Genomic DNA, 21,864 nt, shown 5'->3' with positions numbered 1-21,864 from the left:
CATTAAAAATTTTTAACTACACAGGAACAGAAAGTTTATGGCTATTTGGCCACCATGGTAGGTTAATGGGGATTCACTGAACTATCTTTACTTTGGGTATGTTTTTAAAATTCCATAACAAATAGTTAACAAATCATTGTTAGTATAAGTATGTCACAAATAATTACATGAGATCAAATGACACACAAAACTACACATAAGACTACTAAAACAAATAAAGTACCTAGTAATAAACAATATGTAGGATCTATATGAATGAAAATGCAAGGCTTTATCAAGATTCATAAGATAAAATTTGAACAAATAAAAACATAACCACGCTGCTGAATATAAACAGTAATTAACACATTAAACACAACTTAAATCCACGTCAAAAAATATTTTTTTAGAACTTGAATTGTTGCTTTTAAAGTTTACTTAGAATAAATGGACAAAAAAACTACATTTTTTTTAAAGAAAAGTTATGAAAGGGTACCTCACCAGTTACTACAGTCTATGACTTAAAACAATAGGGGAATAACACAAGAATAGACAGAATCGATGGGCTGGCGGAGAAAGTCCAGAAAGAAACACAAGTGTATATGCGAACTCAGGGTAGTGATAAAGGTAGCATTTCAAATATACCGTGAAAGAATTATTCAACAGTACTAAAAGGACTACAAAAACTACAGTTAGAATCCTGTATAGCATTGCTCTGACAAATACATCTGATCAAATAAAATTTAACTGCAAAAACTTTTTTAACCCATAAAAACGCTAGAAGAAAACGTAAGAGGGGCACCTGGGTGGCTCAGTCGGTTGGGCGGCCGACTTCGGCTCAGGTCGTGATCTCGTGGTCAGTGAGTTCGAGCCCCGCGTCGGGCTCTGTGCTGACAGCTCAGGGCCTGGAGCCTGTTTCAGATTCTGTGTCTCCCTCCCTCTGGCCCTTCCCCATTCATGCTCTGTCTCTCACTGTCTCAAAAATGAATAAACGTTAAAAAAACAAATTAAAAAAAAAAGAAAATGTAAGAAAAAATGTATATAATAAAGTCACAGGCAGTAAGACAATGAGATTTTATTACACATTAATATTTCCTAAGTATAAAAATTGACAAATGAAAAATTAGAAATACTTACAATATGAAAAAAAGAGTTGATATCCCAATAAACAAGGCACTTTAAAAAAAAAATTTTAAGAAGAAAATGATAGGAAAACAGGCAAAATATGGGCAATTCACAAAAGAAATTAAATAAGGAATAAATAAGAAGCTATAAATTTAAATATGAATGAAACAAATAGAAGTAAAACCATGATTCCACAGGTTTCCTATCAAATTTGCAAAGATTAAAAGAAAATTATTTTTAAAATTATATAATAGAGATAATGATCAAGAAAGTGGCAAACATTACTCCTGTTCATTATGAATGAGATTACAAATAAGTTCAACTTTCTTGGAGAAAATCTGGCCTTATATATCAAAAACCTGATTCAATAAAGCCACTTCTAGAAATGTTTCCTACAGATAAAATCATGGATGTCTACAAAGATGTAGCAACAAAATTTTAACTGCAAAAGATACTTGAATGTAAAAATAAATATATATAAGACACCACCACACAATACAATAAATACACATTAAAAACTTAACAGAAAGATGGTAAGTAACATAGAATATACATAATTTATTGTTGAGGGAATGAAGCAGGTTTAAAAACAATAGGCACAATATGATCTGACTTTTAAAAAACATGACTAGAAAAATGTCTGGGTGGCCAAAGTAAGGTGAATTTTATTTTCTTCTTAGAATTTATTTGCACTGTAAGTTCTACAACTGATACTCCATTACTCCCATAATTTAAAAAGCATTAAGTTGTTGGGGCGCCTGGGTGGCGCAGTCGGTTAAGCGTCCGACTTCAGCCAGGTCACGATCTCGCGGTCCGTGAGTTCGAGCCCCGCGTCGGGCTCTGGGCTGATGGCTCAGAGCCTGGAGCCTGTTTCCGATTCTGTGTCTCCCTCTCTCACTGCCCCTCCCCCGTTCATGCTCTGTCTCTCTCTGTCCCAAAAATAAATAAACGTTAAAAAAAAAAAAAAATTTTTTTTAAAAGCATTAAGTTGCATCTTTAACTGACAACTGACGAGGGAAGAGTAAAGGAAAACAATATGGGCAGATGAACTCTGAAAACACAACTGTTTAGTACAGAAACCAATACATGCATACATATAAATTGTATACTACATTTTAGGATGATTTTCATCCACAGTGATTAAAATAAACGTTTGATGAATAAAAAGTGAACCAGTTACCCAGAAAACTTTGTAACCTAGAGCCATATGTCTAAGGTATCCCAATCTATTAGAAAAGTAAAAGATAGTCGCAAATGCAATCAGAGTTTAATCTTTATGAACTACAGATTATTCTAAATAATCTTGAAAAACAAGAATAAGGCTAGAGAGAACTCACACCCCTGATTTCACTTACTACAAAGCTACAGTAATCAAAACACTCTGGTAATGACAAAAGGACAGCCATATACCATACAGACCAAAAGAATAGAGTCTAGAAATAAACGCTTGCATATATGGTCAAATGATTCTTGATAAAGGTGCTTGGGCCAGTCAATGGAGGAAAAGACATCTTTTCAACAAGTATTTGAAAAGTGGATATCCACATGCAACAGAATGAAGCTGCACCAATACCTAATACCATATACAAAACTTAACTCAAAATAGATCCATGACCTCAATGTAAGACCTAAAACTAGACAAGTCTTAGTAAAAAAAAAAAATTAAAAAAAAAAAACAGGGTGATTCAAAACATTGGATTTAGCAATGATTTCTTGGATAGAACATCAAAGGCACAGAAAACAAAACAAAACCAAACAGACAAACTGGACTTTATAATTTTTTTTAATTTGTGTATCAAAAGACAATATGCAGAGTAAAAAGGTAACCTGCAGAATGGGAGAAAATATTTGCAAATCATATATGTTATAAGGAATTAATATCCAGAATATAGAGAGAACTCCTAAAATTCAACAACAAAAAATAAACCACCAATTCAAAAATGAGCAAAAGACCTGAATAGACATTTCTCCAGAGACCTTACCAATGGCCAATAAACACATGAAAAGATGCTCAACATCACTAATCATCAGGGAAATGCAAATAAAACTGTGAGATCCCAGCTAATACCCATCAGGATGGCTACTATAAAAACAAACAAAAACCAGAAAATAATAAACACTGGCAAGGATGTGGAGAAACTGGAACCCCTACGCACTGTTGGTGGAAATGCAAAATGATACAGCCACTGTGGAAAACAGGATGACAATTCCTCAAAAAAATTAAGAACAGAATTCCCATATGATCCAGCAATCCCACTTCTGGGGATACATCAAAGAGAACTGAAAGCTGGGTCCTGAGATATTTGCACACCCATGTTCACAATAGCATTATTCACAGTGGCTAAAATGTGGAAGCTACCCAAGTGTCCATCAATGGATGAATGGATAAGCAAATTGTGGTATATACAATGAAATGTTACTTAGCCTTAAAAAGGAAGAAAGTTCTGATATATGCTAAAACATAGACAAATTTTCAGGACACTCTGCTAAGTGAAATAAGCCAGTTACAATAAGATAAATATCGTGTGATTCTACTTACATGAAATACTTAAAGCAGTAGACACAAAAAGTAGAATGGGGTTTTCCACAGGCTGGATGAGAGGAGTAGGGGGACCAGATACAGTATTATTGACCAGATACAGAGTTTCTATTTCACAAGATGTAGAGAGTTCTGGAGATATATGGTGGGTGATGGCTGGACAACAATAAGAATTTACTTAATATCAGTGAATGGTATACTTAAAAATGGCTACAATAGTAAATTTTATATTCAGTGTATTTTACCACAATTTAAAAAATGAAAAATAAAATCTTGAAAAAGAAGAACAAAATCGGAGTTCTCACACTTCCCAATTTTGAAACGGACAGTAATCAATGTCGTGTGGTACTACTGGCTTACGAACAAACATAGATCAGTCAAACTGAATGGAAGGGATAAGAAACAAATCCTACATTTAGGACCAACCAATTTTTAACAAAGGTGCCCAGACAATTCAAAGATGCTGGGACAGCTGGAGACCCACAAGCAGCAAAAGAACGAAGTTGGACCCCAACTCCCATGATATTCAAAACTGATCACAGACCTAATCTAAGAGTTAAAATTATAAAAGAGTTAAAATTATAAAACTCTTAGGAAAAAACATAGGAGTAAGTTCTTTGTGCCCTTGGGTCAGACAGCAGTTTTTAGATACAACACCAAAGTACAAGTGGCAAAAGAAAAAATAAATACATTGGATTGTATCAAAATTAAAAGCTTCTGTGCTATAAACACCACCAACAAGAAAGTAAAAAGACAACCCAGAGTGGGAAAAAGATTTGCAAATTGTGTATCTGATTGGGGTCTAGTATCCAGAATATGAAAAAAAAAAAAAACAAAAAACCTACAACCCAATAATAAAAAGATAAGCCAATTTTAAAATGAGCAAAGGATTTGATTATGTTTTCCCAAGATGTACAAATGGTCAAAAAGTACATGACAAGATACTCAACATAATTGTCATCAGGGAAATGCAAATCAAAACCACAATGAGATACCACTTAATACCCATAAGGATGGCTATATTAAAAAAAAAAAAAAAAAAAAAAAGGAAAATATGTGTTGGCAAGGATGTGGAGAAATTGGAACCCTAGTGCGTTGCTGGTGGGAATGTAAAATGTTGCAGCCACCGTGGAAATAGTTTGATGGTTACATAAAAATTAAGGAGAGGTACCATATGATCTGGCAATTCTACTTCTAGGTATATACCCAAGGAATTGAAAGCAGGAACTTGGATAGTTGTACACACCGATGTCACAGCAGCATGATTACAAAAACTGGTAACTCAAATATCCATCAATTGATAAATGACTAAACAAAATGTGATACATGCTAAATCACTGATGAGCCTTGAAAACATTATGTTAAGTGAAAGAAGCCAATGACAAAAGACCACATACTGTATGATTTCATTTAAATGAAATGTCCACCAGTAGGCAAATCCAGATGCAGAAAACAGATTTGTGGTTGCCTAGGGCTAGGCGGTTGAAGGGAAAGGGGAATGACTGCTAATGGGTTCAGGGTTTCTTTAAGAGGGAAAAAAAACATTCCCAAATTAGACTGTGGTGATAACTGCACAACCCTGTGAATATACTAAAAAAACAGGGAACTGTACGTTTTAAAAAGGTAAATTGTATGCTATGGAAATCTTTATCTCAATAAAGCTACAAAAAAACTTTTATAAACTATACAATTATAACTTCTTGGAAGGTATTACTAATATTTTCTGATGAAGACAACTGGGATTTAATTTCCCTACTTAGTACACTGCAATGAAATCAAAAGTACTTTTAACACTTTTAAAATAAATAACTAGTGGCAAATGTTATCTTACATTCCAAAACGTTTCTGGGATAATTATAGTACAGAATTTCACGAAGGCAAAATGTAATTGTACCGCATTCGGATCGGAGAACCAGCAAGCGTACCTCCACTCAGCGGGTCCCGCTACAAAGTGCGGTAGAAACAGAGCAAAGACACCGCGCGATCAAGGTCAAAATACCAGGGTTTGCGGGAATTACACCTGGTTTGTTTTTGATGGCACTGAAAACTTCAAGTACTTAAAGAACATCAGGCTGAATCACCTTTTAGAATTGAATGGTCCAATCCAAAAAACAAACAAACAACAAACAAAAAACCAGAAGAGAAACAAATGAAGTATGAGAAGTATGTGCTACTTTGATAGATTTCCGTATGTTTTTTTCACTTACATACTTCAGAATCTAGCTCATGTCACAAGCCTGAAGGGGATCTGCAGAGGTCAGCTAGTCTTGGCTAAAAAAAGGATAATAGTTACTTTCAACTCCAGGATATCTGGTTTAAATTTTCAAGTAGAGCTGGACTCATTTGTACTAAAATAGATTTTAAGATAAGAAGATAACATGTTTGCATACTCCTTCTGCTTCCTAACTCCCTATACAGAGTAAATACCTTCCAACTTCTGTCCAGCAGAAATTATGTCTATGAATAGAGAATTATTTTTAATAGTACTTAAAACTTTAAAAAGTCTCTTTGAAGTTAAAATGCCTCAGAATTATCTTATGGATAATCACCTGCCTGCTTATCTACCATGAATGATTACCTCTGCTGAACACACACAGTCAAGCAATTCTATCGGCAGAATGAGTCCATGGAGACAAGCCCACAGGTCACCTGAAACAGGTGACAAAAGCACAAGGCTAAAAAATAAAAAAAACTACAGAACAGAAAAAGCAAACCAAAAAGTGGGAGAAAGGAAAATCTGGGGTGAAGATCAGTGCTGGGTAGAGAATGAAAGGAAGACCAAAGCCAAGGAACAGGAAAAGAAGGGATCATCTAAGCAAAAAGTAAAAGAGTCAGTGTTAAACAAATGGTTGGAGGTAGAATGTATCCAGAGCGTTAGTTATTTGTAATAGGAACACAGTGTACCAGCAGTTTTGAGTGGGAAACAAGAAACACGATGAAGTGAACATGAAATAAGATGTACACATAATAATGACTACAACTTTAAACATCCACATGGCTCTTAAATATTTCTAGCCCAGCAAGTAATCTAAAATGCATAACACTATGTGGGCAAAGAGAACTCAAAGCAAAAAGTTCCAAAAGAATAACCTAAACCATTCTAACTTTACGATGTATTTAACCCCTATGGTTCAAACATCCCATTACTATATCTATTCCCACTTCTTCCTTCAGGTAAGTTTTGTTTGTGGAGTTTTGATGGGAGCAAAATTGGTGTAACCTGTTTAGAGGACATTAAGATTGTCCACAGAAGAGCCTTAAGCCCAGGCCTATTAAGATTTATTTCTAGGAGGGGCGCCTGGGTGGCGCAGTCGGTTAAGCGTCCGACTTCAGCCAGGTCACGATCTCGCGGTCCGTGAGTTCGAGCCCCGCATCAGGCTCTGGGCTGATGGCTCGGAGCCTGGGGCCTGTTTCCGATTCTGTGTCTCCCTCTCTCTCTGCCCCTCCCCCGTTCATGCTCTGTCTCTCTCTGTCCCAAAAATAAATAAAAACGTTGAAAAAAAAATTTAAAAAAAAAAAAAAAAAAGATTTATTTCTAGGAAACTGACCTGCGCTTCACCAGTCCTGCGGTAAGGTACCAGGGTTGTTATCAGTAACTTGTGCTTAGGCATAATGACCAGTTCCTAGAACTGAGAGAAACCAGGAAGGATAAAAATCGCTGTAGATACAGCAAGGGAACTTCTCTTACTTCATGAAAACTTTACTCTGCACCAGTGGCATCAGCCACAGCAAATATCCCTGTGGGGAGCCTGGGGAGCCTGGGGAGTTCTGCCTCCACCTGAAAAGAATGTTGTGTGCAAAGACAGTAAAGGACATTTGTTGCGGTGCTTTTTAGAAGCACATATAAGTGAAAGAACCTAAAGTTCCCTCAATGGAACCAGTATACTATGGAACCAGTATACAATGGAACCAGAATGATAAGCTGATTAACTGAATTGCGATCTACGTGCAGGTACTGATCACCAAAACATTTGAACTGAAAAAAAGCAAGGCACGGACTCATACACATAATACCATACAATTTGTGTTTAAAGATAATGACATATGGACCTTTCTAACTAATTCTGACACATAACCAGGGAGCCATTAAAGAAATAAGTGATAAAGGTAACTTCCTAAAAATAAGAGCTGCACACAAAAAACAATACCATGAATAAAGTCAAAAGATGTTTGTTTCCACAAACTGTAAAGCATAACACAAGAAAGCTATCAGTGGACAGCTCTGGGAAGAAGGACCTGGGTGGCTGGAGGAGATGGAGTGAAAACACACAAGTCTACATTTCCTCAGTATATTTACATTTTTTCATATACATGTAGTATTGTCTGCTCAAAATGAATAAAGTATTACAATAAATTTTGAAGTCTATCCATACATAGATATGCTTCTATATGCATAGACACAAGAAGATGCTGACAATGACTATTCTAAAGAGGGAGACTCAGATTGTCCTAGGTATCCTTATGTACTGTTTAAATTTTTTATCATGAGCATACATGAATTTTATAACCCAATCTTATAAGAAAAATTTGCTTGTTGAAAGTACATAACCTTTGACCCTGAAATTCCATTTCAAGGACTAACTACAATTGGAGAACTGCAGACATATATTCTAGGAGGTTCTTTGTTAATTGTAATGGCTAAAATTTGGAGACTACTTACATTTTTTCTATCACTAGAGAACTGGTTCACTATAGATACATATTTACATACATACATATAATGTAATGACTGCAATAATTAAAACTGATGGTTTAGAACTATATTTACTGACAGGAAGAGATGCATAATATTCTTGAATGAAAAAAATGTTAAGATCGTAGATTTCATTAATCTCTACCTACATTCATAGCATTATTTGGAAAGATGATAAAGAAAATAGTACTTGTCTCCAGTAGCAGAGTTAAGGCTTTTGGTTTCCGTATACATTTCTTGGGGTGCCTGGGTGGCTCAGTCGGTTGAGTGTCCAACTTCAGCTCAGGTCACGATTTCACGGTTTGTGAGTTCGAGCCCCACATCGGGATCTGTGCTGATAGCTCAGAGCCTGGAGCCTGCTTCAGATTCTGTGTCCCCCTCTCTCTCTGTCTCTCCCCTGCTCGTGCTCTGTCTCTGTCTCTCAAAAGTGAATAAACATTAAAAATAAATAAAATTTCTAAAATTTCTAGTTTCTGTATACATTTCTAGACTATGAATTTTCTACAATAAACCTATAATTGTAGAGAATTATAATTCTTTTATAATCAGACAAAAAAGCGATTTTATTTTTTTAAAAAAAAGAACTATCTCAAATACCATGGAATGAATGAATGTACAAACAAATAAATAGCAAGTCAGCATATACAATTTTAGCTTCAATAATAAGCCAATGTGGAAACAAAAGTGGAAGTAAACTTTTCATTGCTTGGCCCTGAATAATAAGGCTACCCATAAAAGTACCACAAAATATTCTGGATAAAACCTATAAAGCGAGTTATAATTTCAGCTCTAGTGTCCAAAAATCTTTTGCTGAATTTTTCTTCTGTTTAAAATACTTAACCAAGGGATGCCTGGGTGGCTCAGTCGGTTAAGTGTCCAACTCTTGATTTTGGCTCAGGTCACAGTCTCATGGTTCGTGGGTTCAAGCTCTGTGTCAGGCTCCGCTTTGAGCTCCACATTGATGGTGTGGATGGAGCCTGCTTGGGATACTCTCTCCCACTCTCTCTGTCCTCCTCCCCTGCTTGCTCTCTCTCTCTCTCTCTCTCTCTCTCTCTCTCTCAAAATAAACAAACATTAAAATAATTAAAAATAAACAAATAAAATACTTAACCCAAATACTTCATTATCTCCCTTCCCCTCTGTGTGGCATAGGGTATGCCTACCACTCCTTCTGAAAACACTCTTTCCTTGGTTGGTATGATTTTACCTTACAAGGCCTTGGCTGTTCTCCAAGTTGCCATGTACAGCCAATAAGTTGTGCACTGCACAACTGCTGGTGCACAGTGGGAATGACCCTGAGTTTTCTCCTCCTCCTCGGGACTCAACTTGTTGGCCTCCTGGATGGACATCTGTTTCTCTACATTCTGTCCTAGGACCTCTTCTTACTCTACACTTTGTCTAGGCAATTTCAAGATGACTCGAAGCTTCAAGTACCTGGTTAACTCCCAAGTTCTTCCCTATCCAGATCTCTATCTAGAGCACTACACTCATGTTACCTGCCTAACGGACATTTCTTCTTAGATGTTTAACAGGTACATGCATTTCAATACACCAAAACTCAATTCATCATGTTCCCCATCAAACCTGCTCCTCTTTCTGTTTTGGCTATCTATGTGAATGGCAGTATCTTGCTGCTTATGCCAGAAACCTAGACCTTACCCTTGGTTCTTCTGACTCCTTCCTCTCTCACATTCAATAAATCAACAGATCCTATCAATTGTTCGTCATTCCCTCTGTCATTCCCTAATTCAAGCCTCTAGCACCTCTCACCTGGATTACTATTACATTTTCCCAGCCCCAGTTCCCCGTAGCTACTAGCTATTCTGAGTATGTTGTCAAGCACTCTTTTTAAATGATTAATCTGAACTTGCTACCTGTTTAAATCCTACAAATGGTCCCCATTGTCTTCAGAATCAAGTAAGAAGTCCAGGACATGATTTCCAAGACTCCACTTACTTCTCCAACTTAATTTTTTGTACCTCTCACCCTACCTGTTACCACTCTCTGCAGTCTGGTATTGAAATTCTTCCAATTCCCTCACCATACTACTATCTTTTCTTCGTATCTCTATAAATGCTACTTGACGGTGGCTCCAAAGGGTCCTGGAGACAGCTTTAGCCTTCCCTCCTACAACATAACATAAAAGCTCTCGAAATCACTTCAAATAAATAAGTTAAAATTTGCTTACTACACATCATACTCCCTTTTCCACCAGATAGAACTCCTTCCTTTATAAAGAAATTCTGGAACCAGATGCTACTCCTCTAGCCTGCACTGTAACTCCCCAACCTTCACTCACTCTTATTTACTGCCCATTCACTCGTGTAACTTCTAATTATCTTTCAAGTCACAACTGAAATACCATCCTTGAACCCCCAAGAGCAGATCAGATACCCCCATGGCAACCTATACATCTTCCCTAGTGCAGCCCTATCCCCACTATGCTATAATTACCTTTTTACTTGCCTGCATCCCTGAAAAGTCTGTAAGTTCCCTGAAGACTTGGACGCTGTCCTGTTCACTGCTGAATTGCCAATATCAGGCACAGAACCTGACATATTAGAGACATTCTGCAAATAGCTACCAAATAAATTAAAAACATAAATTTACCAAAAACAAAACACTACAGCTAAAGAGAAACTATAATGAAACATCAAATATTTAAATGATTTGACTTCACATTTAAAAGGATCTTCAATATTGGGTCAACATTAGAAAACACATTACAAGTAATGTTTTACTTTACACAACATTTTCTTGGAAAGTGTGTATAAACTGAATTTTTTGCAAACGAAGTCATGTGGTAAATACACCAAGAGAGCTTATGTACTTAAAGAGATTCTTTCATAAAGTGAAAAAAAAAAAAAAACTCCAAATAAATTTATTCTACACGAACTCAAATTTTCACAATTGGCTCTCCTTAAAACAGAAACCTTATAAAAATAATTTTTCAATACTCGTGTCTGCTTTCCCCAGAAATAGGACTTGGTTAACATTAAGTCATGACACCACGGATGGACAAGTTTTAGGTTTTTAAAATCTCTTTAGTTCTCTAGACAACCTCTAAATTCGGGTGTCTAGAAACATGTACAGTGGTCCTTGCATCATGATGTAAAGAATTCCTGTCCTTAGGATGATTATTTGTTGGAACTCATGAGCTATATAATAAAACCATAAATTTTAGAGAGCTATCTCAAGAGATGAGTAACTGAGTTACCTTGAGTCGTAGGAGCCTAAATAATTTATTCACATAACAAAAATAAACTTCAAATATCAATCACGGAACATCGCGATTTAAACAAAAATGTCAGTCTGGTTCAGAGACTAATTATATTTTTCTTAAATTTACAAATAGAGGTTTGATCTCTCCCATTTGAATTGATTTATTTACAAGGTATATTTCAGAAAAAAAGCTTTATTCTTTGTAGTGGTTCAATTTTTCAAATACCTGGGACTTGTATTTGGCTCACCTGATCAACAAAGTTTGCCCTGTCTTTGACTTTTGGTTTTGTTCAATTTTGTTCCTGGTAGCAATACAGCCAGCCGATCAAACTTTGCTTCTCTGGGTATTTTCACAAGATGCTGCTTTTCTAGCCTCCTATAATATGCTCAAGTTTTTAATTTCAGCAAATTGAAAAGGGACACTTTCAAATATGAATTTCATGTACACCAAAAATAAAAAAGTATTAAGTACCTGTCAACATTTGGCAATGTGCCAGGAACTGAGGGGAACACAATTACTGCCCTAGAGGAAATCTATAATATCTAAGCCATAAACATCCACCAGAAAGACCCAAAGGACATATAAACATTAACCACATATACTCTGAAGCAGTTACACAATACATCTATGAAGGACTAAATATGTTTTGCGGGGTGATTAGTGAAGAGGAAATTACTGGAGTTGTATGTTAAGATAAAGTAGTCAGAATTTCTGAGGCTAAATGTTAGAACCTACTTCAGCTGGCGGGGGGGGGGGGGGAATTTCCAGCAAAAGGTGCTGCCTGAGATAAAGTTCAGAATGGTGGTCTGATTTGATGGAGGAGCCAATTTTATCCATTTGCACTTCAGAATCCTGCAATGGACTAGAGAGTGAACACTCCTGGGTCTCACTGTCAGGTCTCACAAACGAAGAACAAAGGTCTTGGTCCTGCACCGAAGTCAAGGTAAAGCCACTCACAAGTGGTTCTCAACTGCTTTGAGAAAGTGTGGCAGTTTCTCAAAAATCAAAACATGGTGTTACCATACCTGGCTATATGCCCAAGAGAACTGAAAACAAAAATCCCACATGACAACTCAAACATCAATGTTATAAGCAGCATTAGTCATTATAACCAAAAAGTAGAAACAACACAAAGGTCCACCGACTGATGAATGGATAAACAAAATGTGGTATGTATATCCATAGAATGCAATACTGTTCAGCCATAAAAAGGAATGATACTGATACATGCACAATGAAGATGAATCTTAAAAGCATTAGGCTAAATAAAAGACAAACAAGGCCACACACTGTGTAATTCCATTTATATGAAATGTCCAGAACAGGCAAATCCACAGAGAAAGGAAGTAGATTAGTGGTTGCCAGGAGTTGGGGAGATGGGGGATGTGGAGTGATGGCAAACTGATACGGAGTTTCTTTTTGGGGTAATAAATGTGCTGGAATTAGATAGGGGTAATGATTGCACAGCCTTGGGAACGTACTAAAAAGCAGGGACTGCACACTTTGAAAGGGTGAATGTCATGGTATGTAATACATCTCAATTTTAGAAAGGGGGTTCTCAGCGTTTTGTCTGCCATAACGCATCTGAAGGACATGACATGACTCCGTCAGTACAGGCAGCTTACTACAGCAGGGACTGGTTTTGGGACTCTAACAACAACCATAATAAAGACTCTTGAGACTCATGACACTAAAGGGTCTTCAAGGATTATGATCAAAATAACAGCTGAAAGTCACTTTTTAGTCACAACATCAAGTCACTTTAGGTAACAAGAAATACCTAAAGACAAAAAAGCTCTTAGTAGTTTCTAAGGAACAAAGAGAGGACCAAAGCCTACCTAAGCTGGTGTGAAGGAAAGGATTTACAAACTGTTCTGAAGAAGGAAAGGACAGTAGGATTTTCATTCTCTAGCAGCAGCTAAGAACAGAAAAAGAATAGAAAAAGAATAAAGAGTCAGTGAGGATCAGATTCAACAATAGAAGGCACTACAGGAAAGATGACAGCAGCCACAGGGGATAATATGTATTTATCAACACTGATTTGGCATATACAGTTCCCAAATTACATATGGATCACGTTTCAAATGTTGGTAAATCATAATTCTGAACACATTTGCCAAGAGAAATAATTGTTGAAAAGTAGGTAAGTTTGCAAAATGGCCTACAATAATTTATAATAATCTGTCATTATTTCTATTTTCCTAGCTGAAATCCAGTAGGTTGGAAGCCATCTCCCCACCTCCCATCTCTTCCCACATCAGATTCCAACAAGAGAAATTCTCCCTCTGGGAATTTGTTGCCACCACCATCTTGCAGCACAGAAAACTCTGGCTCCCTAGTTCTCATGGAGGTGAGGCCGAAGTAGAATCATCAGCTATCAAGAGCTGTAATCAAAATGGAGTTCTGCCATGGCAGCTTTACATATGAGGGAGAAATTCGTAAGTCAGCCATTGAATTTCAGAGGCTGCTTGTACTCTGATTCAGCAACATTCTTGTGATGGGAAACTGCCGCACAGAGAATTAAGGTGCTCATTGTGAAAGAACAGAAACCTCATCATGTCCAGTGGGTACAATGGGTCATCTGCAGTGCACGCACACAGCAGGACACATACAGCAGGAGCTCAACGGCCAAAAGGTGTGGGGAGGGAAGGCGGGAGAAGAAAAAATTCAAACCCACACGATCTGCTGGGGTCTGCAAGAGCACAGTAAAAAAGCACCTCTCCTTACCCTAGTCCTCTTAAAATACCCTATCTGATGAGATCTTCCCCTTCTTTTAAGAGTCAAACAAAATGCTGCCATCTTTGAGAGGCTTTCCTTGAAAACCCTAAACAGGGTTGGCAGTTTCCATCTGTGTTCCATTAGCACCCTGTATTAATTATTATAGCGCTTATTAAATCGCTACAGTGTATTTACATTTGTTTCCCCAGTAGATACCTCCTCAAGTAATGGAATATTTTATTCATCTTTGTATTACCAGTACTTCGGACGGTGCTTGGCACATTCAAGAGTCCAATAAGTATCGGTTAACGAATGACTGTATGGATTTCTTCAAATGTTGAAAGAAACAGAAAAAATAAAAATCAAATGAACAGCTCCCAAATGAATTAATTTGCCAGTCTTGCTACTAAGAAAATGGGATTTAAGCATGAAACCTCAAAGTGGCCTTACCAGTAGATCTGAAGGCACTGAATATCTAAGGTAGACAAATTCAACAGTGTCCCTTTCCATCACATTTTTAAAAAGTTATAAGGAATACTCTTTCCTGGGCATGCAAAATCCTCAGTAATGGGTATGTATGTTGTATTTGGCATTTCTGACGTCTAAAGAAATATTTAAGTCAGATTGAACATATATGCAGGGTTCAGCAATATTCAGAAGAAAAACTATCCGATTCCTTCAGGGGAAATAAAGGGTTCCACCATGTTCTGATCATAATTAAGGAAATAAAACTGAATTAAAGCCCCAATGCAGACTGAATCAGAAGGGTCCTTTGTGCTAGCCACCAAATGAATGGTTCACTGGAGTGGGAACAAGCACAGTCCATAAATCCCAACGTCTTAAGAGATAAAGATAATGGAATGCTACAGCAATATAAGACAGGTAAAATAGCTGATATGTCTTTGGAAGTTAACCTAACTTCTTTCAGGCAGTTGGTGAGAACCTACATTAAAGCATGAGACTAAGAAATAAAGACGTGTATCACTGCCTAAAGTAAAATTTGTTTTAGTGGCTGTTTACCTAATCTTGCAAAAGTATTACACTTTATATTCATAATTTATTTCCTCAAATCATAACACTAGAAAAGACCTTAAAAATTATCAACTCAAGCCCTCTAATCTTACAAATAAGGAAATCGAGGTTTACAAAGGGCAAGTGACTTGCCCAAGGTCATACTGGTAATCAGATGCGGAGTCTGAACTCAAACTCAGTATTTGTCTCCCCAACTTAAGAGTTTCTTCTACCAGAAGACTTTTGGTTCCCCCTCCACACACACATATATATGTGTATATATGTGTGTATGTATAGATACACCGACGTATCTACATAAACACTTGTCGCACTCGAAAAAACCAAGGCTGTTCAGAAACGTATTGAAAAAGTATACCAATTAATTGAGTTAGTTGAAAAGACTACTCTTCTGATAGGTAAGACATTCATGTTTTCCGAATGACCCACGAAAACACCAAATCTCCACGTCTAGGTATTTACCTTAATATATTAGCTTTATGAGGCATAATGGTTAAGAGCATGTGCTCTAGAATAAGAGGACCTTTTGTAATCCCCTAATTGCAGCTCTGACATTTAATCAATCGTATAAGCACAGACAATTTTATCTAACCTTTCTAACAGCTTAACCTTTCTAACAGTTTCCTCACCTGTAAAACTGAAAAACAGAACTGACTTGACATGGTACTTTGTAAGGATTAAATAGATGATGAATGTAAAAGGGCTTTGCCCAGGACCCAGTAATACTCATTAATTTGGCTATTATCATTATCACTGCCTCCTAATTTTTGGGTTGCCCACAAAAGTGCCCCAACAAAAGTTTTCTGTATATTTCTCTCTCTCACAAACACACACATATAATCCCAATTATATATAATCCGTTCTTTTGAACACAGAGTACAGCAAATTAAGAACCTTGTTCAAGAAAACTGCTTTTGCTTTTCTTTTTTGGAGATCAAACTCTTACCTCAAATTGATTTTTAAATGCTAGAAATGTCCAGTCCCTGTAATGAGAGTTTAGAATTTAAAAACACAAATTGTCTTGTCTTCTCACACTTTTCCATTCTTTCGAACAGAATGAGTTTGGTTGCCTAAACTGTACAAAGAGGAAATGCAACTGACTCAGAAAGAAAATGAATCTCCCTGCTTCCTACTGAGTACCCTTTTGGTGTTCAGACACAAAGGACACTATCTCATTTATGGTGACAGTGAGAACAAATTATTTCCAAGATTTATTGTGCATTTATGCTTTAACTCTATTAGAATCTGAAATTAACACAATTACAAAAGGCCCTTTTTCCATATATATATAATCATGCTTCAAATAAAGTATTTCCTCCTTCCCCACATTCCTTAAAATGCTGAGTTTATTTTAAGTGTGGTATACTAGCAGGATAGTATTAATAATTCTTTGAGTCAAAGAAATGACCTTATGAGCTGTTTTATTTCCTAAAACTTAATAATTTAAGAAGCTAACACCTCCAGTCTGAATTCTTTTACTACGTGCTCATATTCTGTGATGCTTGCTGGAAGACTGAGAAGATACATTTATGTGCGTTCGTTCTGATAGACAAATAGGTCTAAACAAAACCCACTTCATTGTACATCTCAGGATTCTCTTTGAAGGTGTTATTGTCTGTGTTCCTAGAGTACTCTGAAATTTCAGTTACAGAATGTATAATTTAATTTGAAAGTAAATCAATACTAGAAACAAATTATTTCGTCATCATCTTTTTACAAAAGATTAAACAGCCACAAATTTTATTTTACCAGGACTAAAATGCATTAAATTACATTTCACTGACATAAGATCAAAAGAACCTCATAAATACAATGCTATATTTCACTCGAGTGATGAGGCTGTGAGAAGCCAAACCAAAAATATTCCCTCTGGAAAACAAAAACTGTCTTAAGTAATTTTAAAACTCTCTTGACATTTGATTCTTTTTAAATTTTTTTGAAGTTCATCCTATAAACAAAATCATTAAAGGCTGCTGGAAAACAAGCCCAAAAATTATAAAGTTTTTTTTTTTCCAAAATGCAATGGTAATTTTCAGCTATCACAAATGACTAAGAAATGTTTACATGCTGTACATTTAGCTATTTTTAAATTGTATTAATTCTTCTAAAATTATTTAGTCTAAATTAAAACCTAACTATGAGATATAAAAGGTGGTTAAAAGTACCTCCTGCCACTAAACAATACCATAGTTTTTAAATAAAATATAAAACCAAAGTTAATAAATTTATATATTTTATTAGCTTAAATCAGTAATTTATGGAAATAGAACTGGCTTCTCTCAGAGAGATTAAAAATTAATTTAGAGTCACCAGAATTTTACAAAGCAGATGACAGACTGGTCAAATGTACTACTATGTGTAATCTCATGGCATTGGGAATTTTCTGAATATGCCCCAAATTACATAATATTGGAGGAAAGAGAAATGGTTTAAGGCTTTTGAAAAATATTATATGAGAAAGATAATTTTTAAAGTACATTATTAAACAATACTTCGATGAAAAATATAAGCAGAGTCAACAGTAGGTAGGTACCTCCAGATGCAGATTTCTCAAATGTCACCAGATTATCCATTCCACTAAGAAGTACTTTTAAATACATGCAGCACACCAGAGTATCAAGTTTTCAAATCCCTATCTTTTGCAGATATCTGTACTGCTTTAACTGCTCATATAAGCACTGAAATGCACATACCAAATTAATTAGAATCACCATCTTCCTTTAAGAGTCCCTTTTAAGTTATTTGAGAAAGACACCTCAGTCAATCTAAGAAAAATGTTGAATATACACTTCCTTTTCCAATATCCAGAATATTAAAGTATTTATAAATATGGCTCCCCCAACTTACTTCAGCTTTATGAACGGTTTCTTTTTTTTAGTGCTAATATAGTTCTGAACAAACCCTCTTACCTAATTCGGGGGGGGGGGGGGGGGGGAGGAAAGCAATTCTTTTAAATGTGAAAACAGCAGCTATCAAATTAACATTGATATTCGAGTAAAGCTACTTTGTTTATACTGATATCGAAAGATTATATAATACACTCTGACATGATTTCTCCCGCAATTTTCTATAGTGTCAAAGGCAATAGACAACATCAACAGAACGTTTGTACAAGAGGAAAACAAGGAGTTAATAAAATATATTTTCCCCTCAACTAAGAATTGCCTTCTCTTTTGTCAATATTACACGACATTCATCTACTGACAAAGGAAAAATGAACACTTCACTTGCCTGTTTAAGAAACTAAATTGGGAGCATTACCAGCCATAGACTTAATTGAGTTATTTGTAGGGGAAAATATTTAAAGCAAAGAGACGATTTACAGCTTATTGCCAACAGCTAAATTTTGGGGGGGAACAGGCCTGAACACGATAGCCCCTATTAGTCCCTTGCCTTTTTCCCCACCACCCACCCTGCACCAAACCCCCATTGTTCTATGTAAAACTCACAGGTTAATGGTATCTAAATAACAATTGCTACATTGAGGTTACAGACGATCCCTATGAAGAACTCTTCAGCATCACATTTACTTGCTGCTTTCTTTCTCCCAAATAAAATCCAAATTTGGTAATAAATCAATCACAAACTGGTGGAGGAAAGGATCACAGCTTCCCTTCCAGACTGATGGATGTCACTCCAGAGGCGGGCGAGGAAATCCCCCCGAAGGTTACCAGCATAAATGGACCCCTCCCCCCGAAAACCATTTAAACTGACGTTTTACTACGATTTTTTTTTTTCAATCTAGAACCGAAACCCTTGAAAAGTATACAGCCCATGGAGTAGCAGCTCTTTTTCCCTATTAGCCACCGAAGTAGCATACACAGGCAGGATTTCGTGTGGGCTTGGATCCCTAGTACACCACTTCCTCCCCAAACCTGGCTGGCAGGGCCAGATTCGGGTGTCAAGGAAGTGGGAGACCGGCGCGCCGGCGCCCCACTCTCCCTCCGGGCTACCTGCCTCGGCCTGCGGGAGCGCCGCCCAGCGCGGACACCGGCACAGACACAAACACTCACCCATCTTTCCTCTTGGCTTTGTAGACGTGACCATAAGTGCCTCGGCCAACTTTGCAGCCCTCGTATTCAAACAGGTCCTCGACCCGCTCCCGCTCGCTGCTCAGCTTCACTTTAAAGTCATAGTCCATTGTCACAGCCTCCGGGGCCGGGGAGCTGGGTCGGGGGGCCGGGGGACAGGGGTGGGGACCGGGGAAGCACCGGCAGCCGCAGCCCCCGGGAACCCGCCCGCTCTACGCCCGGCGGCCGCAGCACCAGCCCGACTGATGCGGCAAGAGCAGGAGGAGGCCCCGCAAGAGCGCGGGGGACATCCAGGGGGACGGCGGGGCAGAGGCCGGCCGAGGGGGTGGGGGGACGGGGAGGTTCCCCCGGGCGAAGGAGAGCAGAGGGACGACGGCTGGGGGTGGGGAGCGGCGTCTCTGCCCTTGTCCCCGCGGGCTCCCGGGGCGCCGGCTCTCCTGCTCTCTCCTGCCGCGCGTTCTGCTCCCGCTGCGGGGAGCGGCGGGGCGGCCGCGGCGGGCTCTCCTCCTCTTACACTCGCACTCACGCCTCACCCTCTCTCTCACACACGCTCACACTCACTCACTCACTCTCTCACCCATACACTCAAACAGAAAGGCAGCGCCGCACAACAGCCGGTACCTCCTCAGAGAGAGGAGGAGGGAGGGAACTCGCGGAACACGGCCACAGCTGTCGCAAAAACGTCGCGAAGTCTCGGGCTGCCTGCGGGCCTCCCTGCAGCCTGCTCCGCGGCGCCAGTCCGGCCCCGCCGGGGCCCGCACCTCGAGGATCCGGTGGAGGAAGCAGGGTAGCCACTGCCCGAAGCTGCCGCCAGAAGCACCACGTGGATTGTCCTGACGGCGGCCAGAGCCCCAGACTACATTGCCCAGAATGCACAGGCCACCGTCGTTGCCGCCCCTTCGACGACTCCACCCCACACAGTGGTAATACGCGAGCGTTGCATGATGGGATTAGTAGTCCAAGGAGAGATTAGTTTCAATCGCTTAGAGGGATTTTTTTTTTTTTTTCCTTTTCCTTTTTCTTTTCTTTTCTTGTCTTTTTTTACAGCAATATCGCTAGAGTGTGATTTGGACCGTAAACTTAAGCAGAGAAATTTATGTGCGAGGGAGGCTAGTTTGCAATTGGAATCACAGTTTGCGCCGCTTTCGAACTCCAGATGTTAAAGGGCATTATCATTATCGAAAAAAGTCTATATATTTGTAAACAGCTCACAGACTTGGTGTATTCTTGTCGTTCACAATCTGATAAGGGCTGCACAACGATATCAACATATTGACCCACATTACAAACATCAATAAAAATGAATCAATGACCAGTGGCCACGCTACTCCTGAATAGTTTTACTATTGAGAAAGATGACTATCTAAATGCTTCCCATCCATTGAGAGGGGACATTATTTTGAGTGTGGCCTTCTGCACCTCTGTCTATAAGAACAGCACATTTGAGCCATGATTACAACAACGGATCTAGATCACTGAAACTAATTTGTTGATAATTTTAAGGTAGGAAAGGTGCCAGCTGAAGGGGTCCCAATATCTTGGTAATAATCTCTCATTTTGTCTAATCCGCCTTATTTAGATGTGTATCTTTAATTTTTTATTAATTGTAGGTTTGTATTTATTTTACATTTTCCAATTGCTACTATTTCCACTAAAGCTCCCCACTCCCCAAAGGACATATAATCTCTCCCACTTTCAAACCCCCATAACCCTTTTTTTTTCTTGCCTTTCTTGTGGTAGTCATCAAATTATGTCTTATTTTTCTTTTGCTAGATTATAAATGCCTATAGGAAATCATATTTGCATCTTCCATAATACCTAGTAATATGCTTTGAGTATGGTGCACAGTAAACATTTGTTGAATTAATGAGTAACCATATTTATGTTAAAAATATCCATGTACAAGGACACCTGGGTGTCTCAGTCAGTTGAGCATCTGGCTTCAGCTCAGGTCATGATCTCACGTCTGTGGATTTGAGCCCCGCATTGGGCTCTATGCTGACAACTCAGAGCATGAAGGCTCCTTTGGATTCTGTGTCTCCCTCTATATCTGCCCTTCCTCTGCTCACGCTCTGTCTCTCTCCGTCTCTCAATTAATTAATTAATTAATTAATTAAAACATTTTTTTAAGTTTAAAAAAATCCATGTACAGATAGATGATGGCAATGATACCATTTGAAAAATCCTCAGAGGGGCTCTTCTCTTATATAAATTTCTTTGGATCAAATTGCGACTTCACCACTGGTTAAATTGAAGTTGTTTTTACCTAGCGCATTAAATATTATTTAATGTTCAAGTACACTGACTGGTTAGGTGAGCCTAGGTTTGAATCCCGCTCAGCTGTTTATTACTGGTGTGCCCTTGAACCATCAGTTTCTCTCTTTGTGAAATGGAGCTCTAAAAGGCCCTAACTTAGAGGATGTTACATGTTCTATTCAGTGATATATAGCGGGTGATTCTCTAGCAGGACTGTTCTTTTGCAGAGTTAAAGAATTCAACGTTAAGAGACCGAATTTTTCTAAATAAA

The 21,864-nt window shown here is 38.0% G+C and overlaps 1 protein-coding gene and 1 long non-coding RNA gene across 5 annotated transcripts in view; one reads left to right on the top strand and one right to left on the bottom strand.

Moving 5' to 3' along the window:
• The window catches only part of LOC125167222 (uncharacterized), a 68,166-nt gene extending 53,192 nt beyond the window's left edge, over positions 1 to 14,974 (top strand). Inside the window, exon 4 of the long non-coding RNA XR_007152706.1 lies at positions 13,765 to 14,974. This is a non-coding gene — a long non-coding RNA (uncharacterized LOC125167222). The remainder of the gene's footprint in view (positions 1 to 13,764) is intronic.
• CDK8 (cyclin dependent kinase 8) overlaps positions 1 to 20,023 on the bottom strand; it is a 114,527-nt gene extending 94,504 nt beyond the window's left edge. For 2 of the 4 annotated variants that reach the window (XM_047861024.1, XM_047861031.1), the window contains exon 1: positions 19,320 to 20,023. In XM_047861024.1, coding sequence (XP_047716980.1) covers positions 19,320 to 19,447 — 128 coding nt within the window. In that variant the 5' untranslated portion in view covers positions 19,448 to 20,023. The remainder of the gene's footprint in view (positions 1 to 19,319) is intronic. The other 2 variants (XM_047861016.1, XM_047861041.1) reach the window with 2 other exon arrangements.
• Between the last annotated feature and the right edge of the window lie 1,841 nt (positions 20,024 to 21,864).

This window comes from Prionailurus viverrinus, chromosome A1, assembly GCF_022837055.1.
Source record: "Prionailurus viverrinus isolate Anna chromosome A1, UM_Priviv_1.0, whole genome shotgun sequence".
Lineage (NCBI taxonomy): Eukaryota > Metazoa > Chordata > Mammalia > Carnivora > Felidae > Prionailurus > Prionailurus viverrinus.
This window is presented reverse-complemented; position numbering and strand designations above follow the sequence as displayed.